Source organism: Chinchilla lanigera, unplaced genomic scaffold (assembly GCF_000276665.1).
Source record: "Chinchilla lanigera isolate Chin_1 unplaced genomic scaffold, ChiLan1.0 scaffold00064, whole genome shotgun sequence".
Taxonomy (NCBI): Eukaryota; Metazoa; Chordata; class Mammalia; order Rodentia; family Chinchillidae; genus Chinchilla; species Chinchilla lanigera.
Window position 1 is genome coordinate 9511319 of NW_004955465.1, and position 22328 is coordinate 9533646.

Sequence of the window (22328 nt, forward strand, 5' to 3'; positions counted from 1 at the left end):
AGAATTTGAAAAATATCTGTGATTAATATGCTGCAAAAATTGTCAGAATCAAAAGAGAGCTCCCGTGTCAAATCCTGACTAAACAGAGCTAGAAGGCCATGAAGGCAGGGTTCTCACACACTGGTTGCTTGATAGCAGAAATTATTCCAAGAGATTCCACTGAACCACAGCTTGCTACATGAATCACAAGGACAGCTAGTCAGATATCTAAGAACATTTGCTTGACGCACTGTCTTCACTAATAAACTGACATCACTCTTGAGATAAGTGCCCATAACCAGTGCTCTCTGGGTCTCAAGGCAATTTATATAACCCTCCTCATTTTGTCCTTAGAGGCCCTGCTTTCCTTTGGCTCCCTGAGTACAGCTATGGCTACCCCATAGTTTACCATGACACCACTAACCCAGATTGCAACGTACTGTCACTTCCAAATAAACTCACTATCTTGGGAGAATTTCTTCCTGTTCTTTTATTACACTGACAATGCTAATGGCTTTAATACTGAGAGGGGATGAAGATGACCAACAGGAAGTATGAGGTTGATTTAATATTAAGAACATAAAATTCAATCAAAATAGAAAAAAAAAAAGAAAATTATTAACTCCAGAAAAAGTATATTGTAAACACATGAATATTGATTTGATCAGACAACTTTGTGTCTATGGGAGGGCTCCCTGACAGTGTCAGTGAGGGGGACAAGGAGAAGAGGAACTGGCCCTGTGCATAATGGAGGGAATCTCATGGTGAGACAGGAAGCCAGAGACTAAGGAGGGGTGCGCAGAGCACCTCAGACATTTCAGGACTGGGTCACAGCGAACTTTAAATAAAGCAATCAAGATCATAAAAGGAATACAAGACATTTACTGAGCTCTAAGTGCATTACAAGTATTAACTCATTTAACTCACATTAGCCTTATGAGGTAGGTGGTATTGCTATTTCCCCTTACAGGTGGGGAAATGAAGGCACTGAGGTTTAATAAGCTTGCTCAAAAGTATACATTGAATAAGAAGCTTAGGGAGGTAATCCGACCCAGTCATCTGGATTCACAACCCATACTCATGATTACTTAGCCAAAAATATGCCCCTTATTTCATCATGTAGTCTGCCTGGCCATGGACTAACAGAGCACAGCAGAGTCAGGCAATGGACCACACAGAAAATTAAGGATAGTCTGAAAGATCAACCAAGCAACAAAGAACACCACCAACAACAGTATGACCAAACTGGGATAAAGGGACCCCTCTAGCTTTATTAAATTTCAGGGAAGAAATGAAGGTCACAGAACCAAGTTGGTATTTGCAGGGCCCAGAAATCCAAGCATTTCCCATGCTGGTGAGTCCCCTTCCTGGTTCAGGTCATTGGGTGGTGTACTTTTCCCACTTCTCCAGGTCATAGGGCTCCCAGCGGCTGGTGGGGAAGATGTGCTTGTTCTTCTGGTACCAGCTCTGCAGCATGATCTTGCCCTCGTGTGACTTGTCCTTCTCTACGGTGGTGTCAGTGAGCAGCCATGTGTCATCATGCACATTGAAGTGGAAAAGCACCCCGCTCTTGCCCCTGGCCTTGGTGACAATGAAGTCATGGAAGGTGTGGTAGTGGGGTAGGATGAGATCTTTCTTGATGTACATAAGCTATTCTAATCCACCACTGCAGCTCATGGAGGTCCTGGTGCAGACCCTGCAGGGCCTTCTTCAGGAACTGCTGCACGGTGCTGCCCTTGCTCATGTGCGTGGTGTGCTGGTGCCCCAAGCTCTCCCTGTAGCTGAAAGTGATCTCCATCTCCTCACTCTTCACCTGCTCCTGCTTGGCTCTTGCGCAGCTCTTCTAGCAGCCACTTCTCTTCCTCCTTGCACTCGAGGTTTGGCAGGAAGCTGGTGTCCACATTGGAATTCTCACCCACGTTCTTCTTGCTTGTGCTGGTCTGCACCCCATGGCCCTGGTCACCATCATCACCGTCGAGCTCATCAAGCAAGAAGGACAGGCTGGCGATCTCACACTTGCGCTCCTCTTCCACCGCATCTCCAACTGCAGCTTGTGCTCCTCCAGCTGTTTCCTCTGGGCCAGCTGCCTCTCCCACTCCTGCAGCAGAGCCTCCTGTTTGGCTTTCATGTCTTTCAGGGTCACCAGGCCCACATTGCTCAGCTTCAGCTTGACCTCCACAGCATGATAGTGGGCCTAGAACTTCTTGTCCACTTTCGACTTTATGATGGTCTCCTCGGCGATGCGCTGCTTCAGCACCTTCATCTGCTCCTTCTACTTATTATGCTTCCTGATGAGCTGTATGGCTGGGCCGTCCCACATGCTGCCCTTGTACTGTGCTATGCCCGCTACTCAGTGTAGCGGAGCTGCTCTCCACTTGTTCCTCTCTCACACCTGGGGCTTCTGGGGTTAATTCATGAATTCTGTAGCAGAGGGAAGAACATGAGTTAGAAAGGAACCGATATTCATGGTCTAGATCAGCACCTTACAGTAGAACTTTCTGCCATGGCCAACATGTTTTATCCTTGTGCTGACCCAGGATGGTAACCACCAACCACAGGAGACCAGCTAGTGTCACTGAGTCATTCAGTTTAAATTAGAACAGCCATGGGCACCTACAAGGCAGTGCAGGGCTGGGTTTTGGAGGCTGACCATGGAGAGGGATAGTCTGCAGAGCAGATCCTTGCCTTTCCAGGAACTGGCACCTATCTGTGTGCTCGGTGAAGCACAGACATGGAAGAGCCAGAGCAAACAAGAGTATGGTCCTGGGTTCACATACATGGGCCATAGGAAAATAGACTCTGAGTGGGAAATGTGCCCCTTGGCTGGACAGGCTGGCCTCGTAGAAGAAAGCAACCTTCTTCTCAGATGGATGGAGCTCCTCCAGGCACGACACAGCAACTAAGGAGAGAAGAGTCAAATGGAATCGTCTTCTGGGATGAGTCCTTGGGGAGTGGAGACTGGCTACAGTTCATGTTAATGTATGGGCAGGGAAGGCTACTGATCTAGGCCTCTTCTGAGGAATCATTCCTGCAGCGAGTATTTGACCAGCCCACCTTGTGCAGTTGCTAAAGTACACAGAAACTCTGTGGACACAGCTGCACTGGCGGTGGGAAACAAGGCATCCGAAGAGGCTAAGTACAAAGTTACCTTCTTGGTATTTTTGTCGAAGCAGAGTGAAGTCTCTCCCTAGCTTTATTCTACTCGATTTGCGTCAACCACCTTCCATCAGGACCAGTCCTCTCCTGGCATTGTCCTCATCTGCGGTCAGTCCACGAATGCCATGAAGAACAGAGACACTCTCATCCAGCCTGTCCCCACCCCTGCGGCACTCTGAACCCTTCCACTGTGCCCTGTGTGCCACGGAGCCTTAGTAAACTCTTGGAACCTCTGTTTACCTCTGGTCCTAGACCCGAGTCCAGTTCCAACCTGACGACACTACTTCTTCCTGCAGCTCCTTAAGGAGAGGTTGTTTTTCCTCTGATATTTCACACCTTCTCCAAGTGGCATGAGGGCCCATGTTGTTTCAAAAGCACCATTTATTTTCCTTAATACTTCCGGGTCCTCGAAAGCTACCTGGAAATCCCACTTGCTACGCTGCTGTTGCTGTCATCTTTGGAATTCGCTGTCCTCCTCCTAAATCACAGAGGACTGTTAGAACCTGGCTCAGCCACATTGCTCTTCCATTCTGCACCCCCAGGGGCATCAGTATGACCTCCCTAGCACCTGGGCCTCCCTGTTTCCAGTACTCTCTTTTCCTGCCCTATCTTGCTCTTCCACTAGTATGGCTGCCCCTAGTTCTTATTACTTCCAGTCAGTGACTTCTAAAACAGTCCCACCTTCTTTCCTCCCCAGTTATGGGCTCTGGTTCTCTAAATTCCAGCTTCTTCCTGACAGCTCAAGACCTCCCAGTATGAAGGCCCACACCTCTCTGTTATCATCACACCCTCATATGCTTCCTCCCTCCCCACCACAGATCGGACCTATTCCTGAAGCTCTCATGTTCCTTTCCTGCCATCATTCTCATCTGAAAGGACTTAAATCCTGGCTAAACTCATCCCCAGCTTCTAAGCTCCTAGACCCAGGTAGCTGACCATTGCTGCAGAAATCACTACTGCCCACTCTCACTTTAAATTCATGACCTCAAGCTGCCAAAGGAGATTCAAGATTATCCAGCAATTCTCACACTGCCCTAGCAGGTCTGCTCTCCTGATCTCCAAGATAATGATCTCTGGCACTTCCTTCTGTATCTCCTCACACCTTCCTCCACCCCAAGCAGGCTAGGAAACACTTACTGGCACACCACTAGATACAGGTCTTATGATGCAGGAGCAATTGATACTACAGTCCTGATCTCCAAAATGTCATATATGGATATTGCGTTCAATTAATCTACTCTCTTCTCCGGAGCACTTTCTTCAAATATGTCTTCATGCAAAAAGTGTTCTGAACACAGCTCATTGTGGGAAATTGAGTATCAGAGCTTCTTTACTGTCAGCCTTTAATGTATTAGTTTCCAGTATAGCTCCCCAAGAAGGGTGTAAAGTCTTTCATGTTTCTACATGAAGAATTGTAGTATTATTAAGTATTTCTTCTTAAAGAGGATAGCTATTAACATTCATTGAAACCAGTGCTTCATGGGGCCTAGAGTTTGGAAGAACTGGCCATGGCATGTATACCAGCCTTTCCTACCAGCAACGATGCTTGTGAAAACTACCTTAACAAGAAACAGTTCGTTACACGATCATAAAAGAGGGCATTTGCATGCCAAGAGGAAATTTGAGGACCACTCACCCAGTTGTTCAAACTAGAAATTTGAGGACCACTCACCCAGTTGTTCAAACTAGAAATTTGAGGACCACTCACCCAGTTGTTCAAACTAGAAATCTAGACATTTTTGTGCTGGTTTGCATATAATTAATTCTAGGAGACTATTTCACAACATTACTTCATCTCCCCTTATTTGGGTTTGTATCTGGATGTCCCCCAAAGTTTTATGCACTCATATGTGGAGATTTTGGGAGGTAGTTGGATCATGAGGTGTGACAAACATCAGTTGCTTAGTCCACTGAGTTTATAGTGTAACGTGACTTGGGAGGTGGAGCCTGGTCAGAGGAGGTGTGTCACTGGGGGCATGGCCTGAAAGGTCCTTTTCTTCCCTCCTCCTCCCTTGATCCCTCAGTGCTTCCCACTGGTATGCCAGGAGCTACATCTCCTCTGCCATGCCCCTCTGACATGCCACCCTGGCTTGGAGCCAGCTGAGTCTATGGACTGTGAGGCCTACAGACTGTGGCTACAGACTGTGAGCCAAAGCAAACCTTTAAGTTGTGGGTGTCAAGTATTGTGTCCCAGCAACAAACAAAGTAACTAAGACACTCCTTCCCAACCACTTGCCTTAATCCAAAAAATTGGCACTTTTCCCCACCTAAAGTTTTCTCACTATTGGCCTATAACTAGCATATTCTAATTCTTTGTTTGCTTGTTTATTTATTTGTTTTTTTGAGACAGGTTTTCACCATGTAGTTCAATCTGGCCTTGAACTTACTGTGTTAGCACAGGCTGGTCTTGAATTCATAACAATCCTCCTGCCTCAGCCTTCTGAGTGCTGGGATCACTGGTGTGTGCCACCATACCCAGTTATATTCTCATTCTTGTCTGTGCATTCTTATCTGTCTTGTCACCCACGATCCTCATAAAAACAATCTGACAATGCCACTCTTCTATGTGAAAATCTCCTCCAAATCTTCCTCATTTGTCCCACACAGTCCTTAAGAAGTGAACCCACCCATCATTTCCCAACACTCCAAACCATGCAGCATCCCCTCTAAGCTTCCCAGTGTTCCTGAATAGAAGATGCACTATTGCAACTGTTACCCCTGGACATACTTCCCGTCCTCCACTGGACCAACCTTTAGGGTCAGCTCAAATGTCATATCGCTCCTGGTACCTCCTAGTACCACTCCCACTAACCACAGACCCACAAAGTTACTGTTCTCTCTTAATTACCTTTATGACATTTAACACAATCAGTTTGCCTGGCCACCTTTTTTTTCAGTTATACAACTCATCAGCCACACTTAAGTCCAGTGGACTTCTGCTTGGTCACATCTATTATAATTGTCCTTCCTCCAATCTAATTAGAACCTGAATGTCAATACAGTCCCCAAACCTCATCATCCCTCCTCCTATTATATAACAGCTGCTGCTTTTTACATTAACCCCAGCCTCCAAGCTCCTTAGCCAGCCCGTATATTTTCATTGTTTTTTTTGTTTGTTTGCTTGCTTTTTGTTTTGTTTTTGAGACAGGGTCTCACTATGTAGTCCAGGCTGGTCTTGAACTCTGTGTGATCCTCCTGCCTCAGCCTCGAGAGGGCTGGGGTTACAAGCATGCACTACAATGCCTGGTTTAGCCAGCTTTTAGAATTAGAACGTTTAGCTTGGAACACTTGGAAAAGTTTAACAAAAGGACAACAACAAAAATATTCAAAGAAAAAAAAAAGAAACAGATATATCCAAGTAGTATGAAATCCTGATTTTTAGACTTTTCCCTATATTCCATGATGGGAACATGTTATGGCCTTGATTCTCAGTGAAAATTCCCCCATTCTAAAGGCCACAGCTGTAAACCCCTAAATGTTATCAGCAATAAGAATGGTGAGAGTGGAGTGAACAACACTCTGCCCCAATGAACAGGAAGTGCTTGCGAATATACAAATTAAATATATAAATTTTAATTTAGGGACAATGTAACCTCCTCCAGGCTTAGCCACAAGGTAAGAAAATATACAAACAATTGTAGTTTTAGAAAACATTCCCAAACTAAGTACTTAAACTATTTTAATAGGAGAAAACCTAGCAATAATAAAGTTCAACCAAGAACGCCTTTTAGTACAACTGGTATTCAAATTTTCTCCTACTAATCTGAATTTTGTTTTAAAATGATTACCCTGAAAGTGGCAGATGTATGGTATTGTCACCTCCAGAACCAGCCTGAAATGAAGCTGTTAGTGTTGGTCTGGGGTGCCTAAAGGGCCATCCATCTAGGGCATTCCTGGATTGCACCTTTACTCAAGGATTCTCCCAACACCATCACTGAATTCCAAACTAATTGTCAAAGCAAATCCACATACTCTTACATCAACATCAAAAGGAAAATCAGCACATGAGGGCTACAGAATTTATAAGGTAAGCTTGCAATGGCCATCTGCAGAGTCAGGGGTGGAAAAGTGCAAAAGGGCTGGCTGCATGCTGGAAATTTGAAGGATCCCATCAAAAGTCAAAGACCTGGAGCTCACCACAGAGTTCCGTGTGAGTTTGTAACAGGAGGTGGGAAGGTCTGCATAGGAAGGCTGGAGATGGACATCCAAAAGTATAATGAAGACTGGAGCTCCTCCAAAGAAACAGAAGGGAGACTTTCTTCTTTACCCTTTTATTCCATCCAAGCTACAAGCCTATTGGTTGGTGCCACCCATACTCAGGATGAGCTGCCCTCTTCACAAAATCAATCACCACACCCAGAACTATGTTAAATCCATCAACGGGGCACTTCTTATTCAAGTTGACACCACAGTTAACTATCACAATTACTTGCTTCCTGATGGGAGGTTATAAGTACCTCCTAACATTTGCTTGGTGGAAAGCCAATATCTCAGCATGCTACAGGGTACAAAAAAGAATGCTCATATATTCAGAGACAAAAAATGCAACATACACTCTCTGCAGAAAGCTAGGGAAATAACCCATGACTCCTATGTGTGTTCCTGGTAGATAAAGAAATGCTAGCCAAACAAGGGAGGCATAAATCCAGAGATTTCACCGATTTCAAAATAAATTTTGTGCCTTTCCTCTGAGTTTCATAAGACCTAAATTTTTTCTTTAGTTTTTATCAAAGTAGTACCAGTTTGATAAGAGTGGTTTAAGAGAATGTGAAATGGTTTTATGTTTTTTTGTTTTGTTTTGTTTTTTTGGTACCAGGAATCAAACTCAGTTTTATGTTCTTGTTTTATGAAGAAAAGTAAAACTAAAAGGATTGTTGTAACAGTCAAAAACAGTTTCTAGTTTGTTGTTCTCTTCCACAGAGGCCAACACTTTAAATCCTTTCAGATGTTTCTTCTGCTGTTCACCTTCTCATTTTTCAGTAATGCTTACATTGCTATTTTTATAACTGATCAAGTTTGGACTTTATCTATTGACTCCTTACTATGGCGGATGAAGATTTAATTTTTCCCTATGGTAGATCTAAATAGCTGTCCAACTCAGTTGAAGAGGGTATTAAGGAAGTTGTCAATATCTAAGCCAGATAAGAAAAATCCAAGAAATTAAATTACTAAACTCAATTATGAATGCAGTGGCAGAAACTAATCATTCCAAGGCTATGTTGTTTTCATTTACAGATAAGCTACTCGTTACTTGGCAGAGCTCTTATATAATATTCGCCATCATGGTCATTACCAAGAATAAGCAAGTATTACATGCATTACAAGTAATAAATTTGGTTCTTATCTATTTATTCATTCACATATCCTTGTATATTTACATAATTAATACTTTGGGTCCATAATCTTTTATCTGTGAAAATAGTTTAAACTTCCTTCTGTTTTGGGGATTTTGGATTTTAGGCTAGTGACCCCTCCAGTGGGCGCTGAGAAAATACCCATCTCAGCCACAGTGGTTCTACAGGGAAACATATTTGCTGTTTGTATGTCTAAAATATATGATGTTGTTCATAATATTGTTTAAAAATCAAATGATAGTAAATTGGATATAGCAGTTTATGAACATATGGATGTACATATCATCTATATAGTGATGAATAGGCTGTGATCATAGATAGTTCAACGCTAGAAATTCTGTGTGCAGTTTACCACAGTGACATCTGAATGGCTGCAGATAAAGTTCTAAAAATAGCAAACCAGATAAAAGGTGCTTTTGAAAAACCTACAGCAAATGTCATATTTAATAGTATACTTTTATGTCCTTTGTAATTTTCTCAAAAGTAAAATTATGAGGGGTTTTAGACTATTTGAGATTATAGATCTCCTCCACTTATGATGAGGTCACAGCATAAATTGAAAATACAGTGAGCAGAAAATGCACTTACTACCCTATACTGCTCACGCAGCACACCGGAGAGTGTGGGTTGTGTCCTCTGATGATCTTGGTGCTGAGTGGGAGCTTAGCTGCCTGCCTCTGCCCCTCACTGCCAGAGGGGATGGGACCACATATTGCAAGCCCAGGAAGAGATCCCACTTCAACATTCTAAGTGTGGTTTCTACTCAATGCCTATCATTTTCACATCATCATAAAGTGAGAAAAAAATCACTAAGCTGAGCTGTTTTCAGTTCTGTGGACATTGGCCAGGTGAGTGGCAGCGATAGAGAGAAAGCTGCAATTATCTGTCAAAAGATTATGCATCTTCTGGTGAGATTTCAAAGCCTCACCAGAAAAATAGCTGTTATTATTATTATTTGTTTTTTGTTTTTTGTTTTTTTTTTTGAGACAGGCCTTGCTATGAAGTTGATACTGGGCTTGAACTCACTATGTAGCCCAGGCTGGCCTGGAACTCACAGTGATCCTCCCGACTCATCCTCTTGAGTGCTGGGATTACAGGTGCGTGCCACCAAGCCCAGCTGAAGCACAGCCTCTAAAAGTATTACCAGAGAAATGGCCACGACAAAAAACAATGATGCTGTGAGTCAGGCCTTGGCTCCATCAATCACCTGACCTCCATAGGTTATCACAGGGACTTTCACTGGAGGCCACAATGACATTCTGAATCTCTTGCAATCAGTATTAGTTCAGAACCAGTGTCTAGTAGTCCCTGAAATGTCTGATCATTTTCTTTTTCCCAATGTACATTGACCCTGATCAAAGGCCTTAGCTCTCTTTGGGGAAGGATGGGAGAGAGATTGATAGTATCACATTTTGATGTTGTACCAGGTCCTCCCCCAAAGGGACCTGGCTTCCTTTTTATTCACTGTTGTTGTAGTCAGGGTCTCCAGGGAAAAGATTTAATATAAAACACAAAATTTATAGGATTATTTTGTAATCCCCACCCAAAGAGTCAAATGCAGAAGAGTGCAGGAGATCTGTCCGCCCACTAAAGACCCAAAGAATTCAGCTGAGGGCCTGGATCCCATAGCGATGTCTTGCGTGAGCCTAGCTGAAGACCTAGCACCTACAACAATGTCTCATGCAAGTCTATATCAAGGATTTCCCCTGGGAAGATCCAAAGCTCAATGGTAGAAGCAAGAAAGTCTGCCCCAGTGGGACGAAGGTTCTGTGCCAGCAGGCTAAGGGATCTGTACTGGGGTCAGGAAGCAACCCACCAGGTAAAGACCAGAGCTGCCCTGAAAAGAATCACAGCCATCCTGTGACAGCAAGAACCTGAGCTCCTCCAATGACGAGAACATCTGAGTTCATATCAGGAAAGCCAATGTGACAAACTTCTCCAGGAGAATCAACAGCACACCCTCTTCCTCTCCAGTTCTCCTTTTTATGCTGTTGGCAGCAATCCTCAGGTGGGCCCTCTACACCTAACCCCATGCTGATTCAGTTCAGCTGGGGGTTCTGAGCTGCTCATTAGTTAATCCACCACAAAGGGGTTCTGAGTCTGTGAAATGGCTCAAGTCTAGAACCTGGTTGAGGAGCAGAAATTCTTTGTTGCTGTGATTTGAGGTAGATTCTAGTTCATTTGGCCTAAGATATTGCTGTTTATATAAATCCAGTAAAAGTTAGTGGGCTTCCTGTCTGTTTCACTTTGGTTATGGGAACACCATAACTAATCATTAGTTATGGGAAAACCATAACTAATCAACCAATGCTATAGGTCTACAGGTGTCTGGCCATTCTGATCTTTGTCTGTTGTCATTGCGGTAAGTCTGCCTACTTTGCCTTCAGCAGTTTAGTGCTACCACATGCCCTCTGCCACTCCAGGACCCAATTAAACCTAATGCCTTTAAGTTTCCCAGTTGAGTACCTTCAGTCCCCACTGCAAGGTCTGACATACAGACAAGAGCAACAACAGCTCTTCAAGGGTGGTGGTGTTCCCCTCACAAATCTGTTTCTTAAAATATTAGTGAGGGATACGTTTTATGGCTCCTCCTAGTGTGGAGGATTAGGCTTTACCTGGTAAATCCACTGTAGCATTCCCATCTCCCTAAGCCTTGAATCCCCTCATCAATAGTAAACCAAGGAATATCAAGCATCTCCAGCACATTCACAGTGCACCATCTTTTGATCCACATTTAGCCAACCATCCAAATAAACTGTGAGCACCTTTTTTTAACTTCATGAGTTGTGACATTAAATTCAGAATCTCTACTGAACAAGCCCCATCCTTACCCAGGTTTGTCTTTCTTCTACCAGCATCTCACACCCTTAAAATCCATTCCTATATTTGTGCCTCAGATCCCTGCTTGTAAAAATTAGAAACTCAAGAAGTTCTTCGGGAGTGGAGCAGACCTCCTTATTGGTCATGTTATGGAGCTCATCTTTACAGACCTCCTCAGATTTGAGCCTGGTCATTGGCTTATAGGCGGCAGTGGGCAGCGGGGGAGAAAATGGAAAGGGGATCAAGAGGTGGAAGGAGGAGAAAGGAGGAAAGCGGAAGCGGAAGTGAAGATAATTAAGAAGTGTTATGTGCATATACCAACTCCCAGTGATGAATGTAATCATTATGTACTATAAATATGTACTAATAAAAATAAAAATAAATTCGAGGAAAATAGTTTAGGAGTTCAGTGTCCCAGCTTCCTCAGGTTCCTCTCAAACATCTCCACCCCATTCACAGGACCCCGTTCTCCCATCCGCATTCTTACTTTCACTTAACATACCCTTTCAGGCTGAGTGTTCAACTCAGCAACTCAATTATGAAGGTTTGTGCTTGCTTTTCAACAACTTCAGCTTTACAGCTCAAAGGAAGATTTTCCTTCAGGATACATTTAGATTTTTTTATGCCTTGTGTGCAGCTGGGAGTTTGAATCCTTGAGCTTATGATTTTCCTTTATTACTTTGTCTTCATTCTTAGAAGCATTTAGATCATTTGTGCATGACTGGAGCTCATGATTTTCCTTTAGTAGTTTGTCCAGAGATGCCGAGAGCAAGAAGCCAACATCATATTTCCTACTCTTCCAAATATGTTCAAAAGTATTGCATATAGAGTCACCAAATTCCTTAACTCCTACAAGTTAAGAATTAGAAAAAGCAAACAGATCTATCTATGTTGTATTTTACTTCACACAGTTCACACCATGTACTATTACTACTCTCCACAGGACACTTTCGAGTCTCATCAAATTTCAGGGCCAACTTCAGAAGTCTCTAAATTGATTGGAGAAATTCATCCTTAGAATTCTGCTTCTCTTGAACCACTCTTGGTGCCAAAATCTGTTCAGTTTTCCTAGAGAAACAGGATCAGTGTAAAATATATGTATAATTATAGGAAGGATTTACTAGGTAGCTCATAGGATCAAAAGGAAAGGAGTCCCAGTGACCATCTGTGGAAACAGAGGTGGAAGAAGCAGAAACAGCCCTACACCCTGGAGAGCTGGAGGGTCCCCGAAGAGCCAAAGGGAAGGCTCAAAGCTTACTGCAGAGTCACCGATGTGTGTCTGTGAGAAAGCTGCAGTCTGTGCTGGAACCCTGAAGGGAATGGAGACCATCATCTGAAGGCAACGGCAGAGACTGGTGATTCTTTGAAGGAAAAGGACAAACTTTGTCTTACTCTTTTTATTCCATCCGGGCTACAAGCCTGTGTGTTGGTCCCGCCCACACCCAGGCTGGGGCTTCCCTCTTCAGTTTGTGGCTTACATGTCAGTCACTCCCAGACACACCCAGAGCTTCACTGATCCGCTAAGTGCTCCTTACTGGGGTCAAATTGAAGATCACAATTAAGGATCACAACCAGCTTTTTTGGCTGGGTGATCAACCCCCAACAAACAGGAAATTAAATTCGGAGATAAGAAAATGCTTCAGAAAATATCTGAACCTAGCATTGGGTGAACAGAGAGGCACTCATGGGGAGCTCTGAAGATAAGAAAGGTCCTGGTTATTAGTCTCAAGTTAAACCAGCAGATCTCACTGTGGTGTTAATATATTCATCAGGACAATGTCTCGGTAGATAATTAATCTGCTGGGTGGCTTTGTGTGAACTGGACTCTTAACTTTCAGCCACTGTATGGTGGCCTCCTTCCTTGAAGCCAGAGCTCCCTGATATTGACTTAAGGTTGTCTGCCCCAGAAAGACTGCCAAGGAGCACCATGGAGCTTTTGAGAAAACCCACTACACTCCAGCCGTCATGGATAACCAGACCAGAACATAGTTTTCCCAGAACTCTCCTGATGATCCCAGGATCCATCTGCCCCAGGGGAGTTATGATTTTGTCTGTGGATACCACTGTATACTTTACATGGCTCATCATTGTTAAGATTTGTTCTTTAAACAGTCTTCAAGTGTGGAAGATGACACAGGATAGCTGTGCAATGTACAAACACAACTATTAGTACCGAGTCTCCTAATTGGTCTAATTACCTCCTGCCTCCTCCATTTTTGACTTTTCTGCAGACCTATATTTTCTGTTCAGAGTGCTGATGTTTGAGGTAGGAAATGAAACTGCACAAGAAGAAAAAGTCTGGTTTGTGCTGTTTCCACCCATCACTTTAATTTGGGGCTAGATAATATAAAGATATGGGCTAGTTCCTTAAAATTTATCTTTAGTTACAATTTGAGATGAGTTTTTTATTCAAGTTTTTAAAAATTTAAATGTGTGTACAGTGCAGTATCACTCTTTTTGGAGTACAGTTATATAAGTTTTGACAAATGCCTGAACCCCTCGAGTTGTTGGCAAAGCCTCAGTTGTGTCTGTCTTTCACTTGGTTTTTAGAGGTGCATGTACCAGTAGTTCGTTCCTTTCTGCTGCTGAGTAATACACCTTTGTATGGAAGCACCACAGTTTACCCACTGAAAGACATATGGATTGTTTCCAGTTTTTGCTAAGTGTAAATACAGGACTGTTATAAACATTCAGGTAAAAGGTTTTTGTTGGGCATGTTTTCCTTTCCCTACTTACGGTAAAGATTGTTAAGTTAGATGATGTCTTCAATGTATAAAATATACCATGCTATTTCCTATAAAGACTATTTCATTTTGTGTTCTTAGCAGTATGTAATAGCTTCAGTTACTTGACATTCTCACCTGCACTTAGCATTGTGTTTTTATTTTTCAGAGTTTAGTCATTCTACTCAATAGCTGTTGCCTCATAAATGGTATAAAGTCGCACTTCATTAAGTGGAAAATGATGCTGACCATCAGTTCATGTGCTTCCTTGCCATTCTATATTTTCTGTAGTAAAATATCTGCTCAAATCTTTTGCTCATTTTTAATTGAGCATTCATTTTATGCTATTTTTTGGAGCTTATGTGGGGTTCTAAGTGCAAGTTCTTCATCAGATATGTGATTTTGCAGTAATTTCTACCAGCCTGACAGCTCTTTTCATTCCCTTAATGTCCTTTGTACAGCAAAGCGTTTTGATTTTGATGAAGTCTCACCAATCAGCCTTCCATGTATGGATCGTGCTTCTGGGGTCTGATGTGGAAGTTCTTTGCCAAACCTAAGGTCACAAAAATTTACTCCTAAGATTTCTTCTAGAAGTTTTCTAGTTTTCCATTTTCAATGTGGACTTCTAACCCATTTTGAATATTTTTGTATAGGGTGTTAAGTGTGGTACCATTTCCCTTTCATCTAAATATTGAACTTCTTTCTTGGTTTTAACTGACCCATCTGTCCCCATATTTCTAAAAAAAAACCAAGCAGTCTTCACCTCCTCTCTGCAGTAGAATCTATGGTGGAGACAGAGGAATAACGGAACGCTGAAGGTGAACTCATTTTCCACTTTATCTTATAAAGATAAATGGCAGATGCTAGCCAGGATGCTTCTGTCTGTCCTTGACTTCAGGGTATGGTCTCTGTGGCACATCTGAGACACACTTGCAAAACCACCAGCTGTCACTGCCCAGGGGACCTAGGGCGGCCTCCTTAGGGCTTCCTTAAATTCTCCTTCACAACAAGCTCCAGTGGCCACTCTGACATAAGAAAGCCCACGCTTCATCACATTATTCCTAAGATGCGGTGGATCGAGAGTATCTCAACACACAGCCATGCTTTCTTTATAACCAAAACTGACTAGCTGGAGTTTTGCTGAGCCAGTGGGATTATGTGCAATTGTCCCAGGCATTAGGATCAAGTCTGGGTATCTAAGTCCTGGTGTATTTTATCGTCTCTGGCAGAACTTCCTGGGAATGATGTTAAGGATGCTGACATTCCAGTGGCAGATGAGATATAAAAAGAAAAAACTTCTTTCATTTTATATCTCTGAGATTATCCACAAGACCACCCGCTGTAGTCACCATATTCACGGAGTTGCCACCCAAGAATTGATTACAATTGAATGTTGCCAGAGGGTCTTCAGTAAATTAAATATTTTGCAAAGCTGTAGTGATTCTTTGGACAATGGTTACCAAGCTCAAGGGCTAAGGATCTGGTGGTGGGCACAAACTGGACAAGGACATGTGGCTTACAATTATTACTAAGTCACATGGCCTACAATAGACATACGAAGAAATGCTCAACATCACTGGCCACTAGAGAAATGCAAATTAGAACAACACTGAGATTCCATCTTATTCCAGAAAGAATGACCATCATCAAGAAATCAACTAATAATAAATGCTGGTGAGACTGTGGAGTGGGTGGGGAGAATCCCTTCTACATTGTTGGAAGGTAGTACAGCCACTATGGAAATCAATATGGAGATTCCTCAAAGGTCTGAAACTAGAAATTCCCTTTGACCCAGGTTTTCCCCTTCTAGTATCCTCCCAAAAGAGTTAAAGACATCATATAGACAGGGATTCATGCATATCCATGTTTATAGCTGCACAATTTACAGTAGCTAAATTTTGGAAGCAGCCTGTATGTCCATCAACAGATGAATGGATAAAGAAAATGTGATATTTACACACAATGGAGTGCTACTCTGCCATAAAGATAAACCTGAGTCATTTGTGGGAATGGATGCACCTCGAGAGTATAAAGTTAAATAAGATAAATCAGATGCACAAGCTTAAATATCACATGGTTTCTCTTATATGAGAAACCCTAATTATAAATAAAGAGCAACAAAGAGATAGTAGGAAGCAGGAAGATCCATCTTTCTCCAATGGGAAGGGGATCAAGAGATAGAGGGAGGGAGAGAAGGGGATGCAAAAGGAATGAAGGTGTGTTCTATCCATTACCAACTTCTCACGAGGAATGTAAACATTATGTACAACAACCATTAGTCATAAAATTAAAAATTAAAAAATGTATATGGCCCCTTGCTACTTCTATGTGTTTTTAGTTTTTCCTCTCTGGGGTCTGCATGTGACATGAACACTACTGGTACCGCAGTCCTATTATAGTAGAAGTGTTCAATGCTGTGGTTGTTATTTTTTATTCTCTTTTTAGGTTGAAGGTGTCTGAAGTTCACTCTATAAATGCTTAGGGCTCTCAGATCCTGAGCAGAGAGAAAATCACGCTGCATGCGCTTGAGGGGCCTGGGTGTCACGACTGGGTTCTCACGAAGCACGTTTGTCATGGGCTTACAGGAAGTCATATAATTTTCTAAGCTTGAGTTTTTTCATGTGAACAATGAAACAGACTTTCTGATCCTTTTGAGTTGTGCAGATTTAGAGTTAGAGCTTTCTCGCAACTTACCTAAGTTGATCCCAAGAGGTATCAGAAGAATCTAAACTTTATTTGCTGGTGCAATTCCTCCTGTGCCTCGTTATCTAGGTCCCAAACTCTACTTTCTGGGGGTGGGGAGGCGTCATCAGCTCGCAGGCTTTTGCACACTGGCTGCTCGGCTCAAGCTGACGTGTTATCAGCTTAGCTCAAAGGTGAATCTGAGGGGCTGGCAGGGGTGAAACAGGCACAAGAAGGCCCAGCTGGGTGGTGGAGAGGAAGGAACAGGCCAGTGGTCCCACGACCGGAACCTGACAAAGTACCAGGACTCCTGCTCAGACTCGCCAGGAGCCAATACAGCTTCGGCAGGTGTTTACACCAGGAGAAAGACTAAATCCCTTCAGCTCAGCGGCAGCTCCCTGTGAAAGTTCTTCAGTCTTAGTTTCTTGCGTGGGAAGCTATTTTCTCTTCTCATGCTTCTTTTGAACCATTTCCTCTTTTCCTCTTCTTCCCTCCTTCTCTTCCTTCCTTCTTCCTTTTGACTTTCCTCTTTCTCCTTCTTCCCTTCCCCTTCTTTTCTTCTTTCCTTTCTCCTTTCCTTCCCTGTCTTCCTTCCTTCCTTTCTTCTTTTCTGATATGTTTGGCCCCAAAGTCTTTTGGCATAAGAATATGTCATCAGGATTTTACCATCTTTGTAGTGCTGACATTTGTTTTTCTTTTATAATACTCTACAATGATCATTCTTGCACATCTATCTCTGTGAAAGAATTCTCATAGTTCCTTGTACTTAATCTATAAACTGTAATTATTGGTAAACTTTGAAAATTTGATGGCCCTCGACTTTGATCTTAAATTTAGCATGTTTTCACATGTTGACTTTCTACAATCTTTTACCTGTTGTGTATGCACATGTATGTGTGTGAGAGTGTGTTTGTGTGTGTGTGTGTGTATGTGTGTGTGCTGCTGGGGATTGAGCCCAGGGCCTCATGCACGCTAGGTAACTCCACCACAGAGCTGCACCCTATAGTACTGATTTTTCTACTGAGATTTATTCTTTTCATATTGATTTATCAGGACTCTGTAAATAGAGAATATCAACCCCTTGATCTGTCATACGATTTCCAACTATTTCTCCTCATTTGTTATTTACATTTTAACAGTGTTTATGTTATTTCAGGATATCAGTTTGTGCATTTTTATTTTTATGTAGCATTTGCTTTGATGATTTATGAGTTTTACAAATATTTTTAAACTTTAATAGACTTTTAATTGTTTATTTGTGTACATATATATATTTACAAATATATACATATAATTCTAGTTGGAATCTATTTCAAATTATCATGACAGTGATCTAAATGTTTTTCTTTTCTTTCTCGTGGTGCAGGTGGCTTTGGAATAGGGTCTTGCTATGTACTCCAGGCTGGTCTTGAACTCAGTATGTCACCTGGATGGCCTTCACCTTGTCATTCTCCCACTTCAGCCTCCTAAGTGCAGGGTAACTTTTTTTCTAAAAGAGACACTAAATTAAATTAACATAAAACCTTAGAAGTTTTCAACTTGTTCCATAGATCACTGGTTTCTTGCTAGTTAGTAATAAATGTAGATCTGTGAGTTACAGAGCCTGTCTGCACACCCTCACAGTGGAGAGCCTTTCCGTGCTAGGTAAGAGGAAGCCTCACTCACACTGGCTTCTCTCTTGTCTTTAAGTCTTTAAGGGCTCACTTATCTGGAGATCAGAGGCCATGAGGCCTGTGCATGTGACTTGCTTCAGGAGCTCAGTGATCTTACCTTCCCCCTTCTGTTTCATCTGCAGGCCGAAATGCCTTAGGGCCATGAGTGATTCCAGCTGTTCCTGGGGCTGTGTGCTGTGCTGTCACTTGATGACACCGAGGAGAGTGAGGGTGTTCCTTCCCAGATCTCCCTACTGGCTTCTTGCTCTTTCCATTAGCAGTGGTCAGGAAAATGGCAAATTGTCTCTTGAAGTCATTCAGGGCTTACCCTGGAGCTAGGGTTTGGGAGGATGAGGAAATGTGAGAAATTTGGGAAAAGGTGATCACCTGTCCACACACAGATAGGGACTGTGCAGCCGAGAGGAAGGGAGAACAGAATTTGAATGTTTGAATCAGCAACTGAGAGAGGAGGTTGTGGTTGGGCAGAGAGGCGTGGGGGTCCTAGAATGTAAACACCACCGCCTCCTGGGACCCCACAGGGAGAAGTTCTTTTGGATTCCCATGAAATGCGGATGGCATCAAAGGACACAGGTGCTGTGAAGGACTCGATACTGTGGCTCTTCCTCATGGTAACCTGCCCTGTGTCCTCCAGGGTGTACACCTATTTTTGCTTCTATTCTTCCTCTTTCTTACTCCCAATTTCATTCTGCAGAGCTAGCTTCCTCCTCACCCTTTACCTGCACTTTTCAAATAAACTTTGTCACTCTTTCTGGCTTGTTTCACTCAACTCTTTGTTTGAGATGAGAACCCAGAAATCAAGAGGCAAGCACCCCAGGAACATGGTAACTTTATTTGGGGAGCTATTCCTAGGAGCTACTTGACAGCACAGCTGCTTGCCATGCATACCTAGACCTGTTTGACAGTGATAGAAATGCTTTGAATTTCATTATCAAATCTTTTATCATGCATGTGGTGCTAGGGATTGAACCCTGGTACTCAGGCATGCCAGGCAACTCCCCGTGAGTGACATCCTATATTACTTCTCTATTTTATAGATGGAAATGTTAAGGGGTTGACGAAGTATGTGATTTGCCCTTGATTATTAGCCACATAGGTAGCGTGGTTCCAGTTCTGATCTCATGTCTAAATTTTCACCTCTTTCCAGTATTTTAAATCACTTACCTACAGGCGGAGAACCATTGCTGTTAGTTCTACAAATTATTTTTTAAAAAGGAGATATTAAAGATTCCAATAAAGTGGGCCATGAAGATTTGATGCTTTTAGTGGGGGCAGAGCATTGTAAGAGCCCAGAAACATGGTGGATTCAGGAACAAAGGTGCAAATCCTGTTCTCTCTTGGCCTGAGGGGACTAAAGTCTGCACACAGGTAGCTTATCAGGGAATGTGGTCACAAAGGGCAGGACGAGGGCTGCAGGAGGAAAGCCAGCACAACCTAAGTAGCTATGTCAATAGATAACTTGTGTCAGCATTCTATTACTGTAAGAAAGAGTACCTCAGATCATCTCCTTACAGAGAAGAAAGGTTCATTTTCTGTCACAGATTTGGAGGTTTCAGTCCATGGTCAATGCCAAGCTCAGGACCCAGCCTTTAACACATGGCCTTTGAAGGGTGTTCCCAATCCATGCTGTACCACCCTGTGACCCCACAGGAACTGCAGAAAGTTTCTTGAAATGAGCCTCAGAACCATGTAGTGAGGACAAAGGGAATGCACTTGTGCAGGTCTCCCCTCCCCAGTGGTCAAGAAGGTTAGTGAGATGATTCAGTGAGTGCTCAGGGAGCTGCTGCAGATGCGAAGCAGCCTCTGCCTCAGAGAAGCCGGGGACAGAGGTGAGAAGGCTGTGTCTGCTCATGCAACAATGACCAGAAAGAGTAAGACTGGGACATCTCAAGAGAGCCGTAAGATGCCCTGCACAAATGACCCACATAGGCTAACAAAACCCACCTTGGTTAAGGAAGTCATGCTCACACAGGCCTAAATCCCTGCTTACCTTGTTTGATTTTGATAGCTCATGCCTGGATTACCTCTTAGAAAGGTCTTCCTGGTTTTTCCTCAATCCACTACTGCAGTAATCTCCCTAAAAAAATAGCCATTTTGTCACTACTTTTCTGAAAGACTTCATTGTTACCTGCTGCTTGCTGGGTTGTATCCCGACTTCCTGGGTTGGAGGTGCAACACCCTTCACAATTGGTCTTACTATCATTAAACAACTGTATTTCTAGTAACTGGCTCAGCTGGACCCAAGCGAGGCCAGTTTCCTTACGTTCTGATAAATGTGCCAAGATTACTCCTTCCCTGAGCCTTTGCTGCTCCCGTTCACTCTCCCTGAAGGTGATGACATGTGAACTCTTTGCCGAGTGCTACCCAGGCGCTGGCCAGTCAGCAGAGAGCTGAGCCAATCAGATTGCGGCAGGGCAATTGTCAAGGTGGGTTGCCAAGCAGACTCAGCCCCGCCCAGGCCCCATCCTTCCACCCACTGAGTCCCGTCTCTTTGCAAAGCTTTCCTGTGCTTGCTCATGTGGGGCTTTTCTCCTTTAGCTTAATTACTACTTTGTGTCCAGAGTACAAGTAGTTAAAGAGAGCTGTGCAATGGCACACTAGTCAGAAACACCTGCAGTGTTTGAGGGCACAGCCTTTGGCACCTCTCCCCGTGGTAGCACTCTGCGGATGTTTTCTGCAGAAAGAACAGAAAGATGTAATTCAGTCTTTCCTGGGACATGGTTGATCAAAATTAATTCTTTTGTGTATGTGGTATTGGAAGCCAAACCCAGACCCACTTTACCAATGAGCTACACCCTCAGCCCTTAAAAAATGTTTTTATCTTGAGATAGTGGCTTGCTAGGCCGCCTTGGTGGGACTCAAACTTGTGATCCTCCTGTCTCAGCCCGCCTCAGCGCTGGGGTTACAGGTGTGCACCACCACACCCAGTGCAAATTTAAGTTTTTATAACTGGTATTTTAAATTTTTTTCAATTTCATGAATTCATAGCTGATGATATAAACATTTAGAATTTTATTTCTAAATGAATAAATAAATGAGAAAAAAGGAGAGCACATTTATTCAAGGGCTCACTTCCCTAGGGTGGTTGGTTCCCCACTTTATTTCTCAGGATTTTTCCAGCATAGGGAAAGCCTCATAGAAACCTGCTAAGAAGTATAGCCATTTCTTCCAAGTAGAAGCTCTAAAATTTCTGATGATTTCAAGTTTCCTTACAATGCTCTTTAGCTGTAAGTTATATTTCTGGAAGTCTATCCAACTCCAGAATGACTAACAGTGTTTGCCTGCATGCTGACTCTGAAACATGGCCCCCAGATCCTCTGCCAGCCTGGGTCTCCAGCTCCTCTCCTGGTGACTCTGCTGTAACCCACAGAAGGCAGAAAAGGCAGTGTGCTGCTGCTTCCTTCCCTGGGGAGTTCACCTTTGCAGCCCTGCCCAAGCTCCGGCAGCTCTGCATCGGTAAGGAAGCCACCAGGCCTAGGTGCTGTGGTCCCAGCCCCAACTAGGATCCCAGCTGGCACCTGTTCACATGCAGACGTGGGAGTGTGCTGGCCTCCATTTGATCTCAGCCTGTGCCTGTTAGTTTCAGGGGTCAGCTTGACTGGATTAAGATTTCCTAGAAAGCCAGGGAAGCATTGCTTTGGGAGCTTCTGTGCAGGTGTCACTAGAGAAGGGTGGCCCGAGTCTGAACGGACAAGGCGGGACACAGCTGCCCTCAGTGGAAATGGGCCCCATCCAACTGGCTGGGGGTCTTGAAGGAGCGAATGCAGAAGGGACCCGAGAGCCGGGACACATCCGTCTCTCGCTTTGGATGCCTTTGGGCTTTGGGATTTACACTAGCAGCGCACTCCCTCGGTACTTCTGCTCTGGGCATTGAACTGAGAGTGCCACCATCAACTTCCCTGGTTCTGAGGATTTTAGGGCTCAAACTGAGCCATGATGTGAGC

At 43.4% G+C, this 22328-nt stretch overlaps 1 protein-coding gene across 1 annotated transcript; it reads right to left on the reverse strand.

Annotated features, from left to right (window-relative positions):
* Positions 1-1356: 1356 nt before the first annotated feature.
* On the reverse strand, positions 1357-18530 carry Fam50b (family with sequence similarity 50, member B). The gene is given in 5 exon segments (XM_005398989.1): positions 1357-1648; positions 1650-1808; positions 1810-2011; positions 2014-2325; positions 18485-18530. Coding segments are annotated over 5 exon segments (1011 nt in total).
* Positions 18531-22328: the final 3798 nt, after the last annotated feature.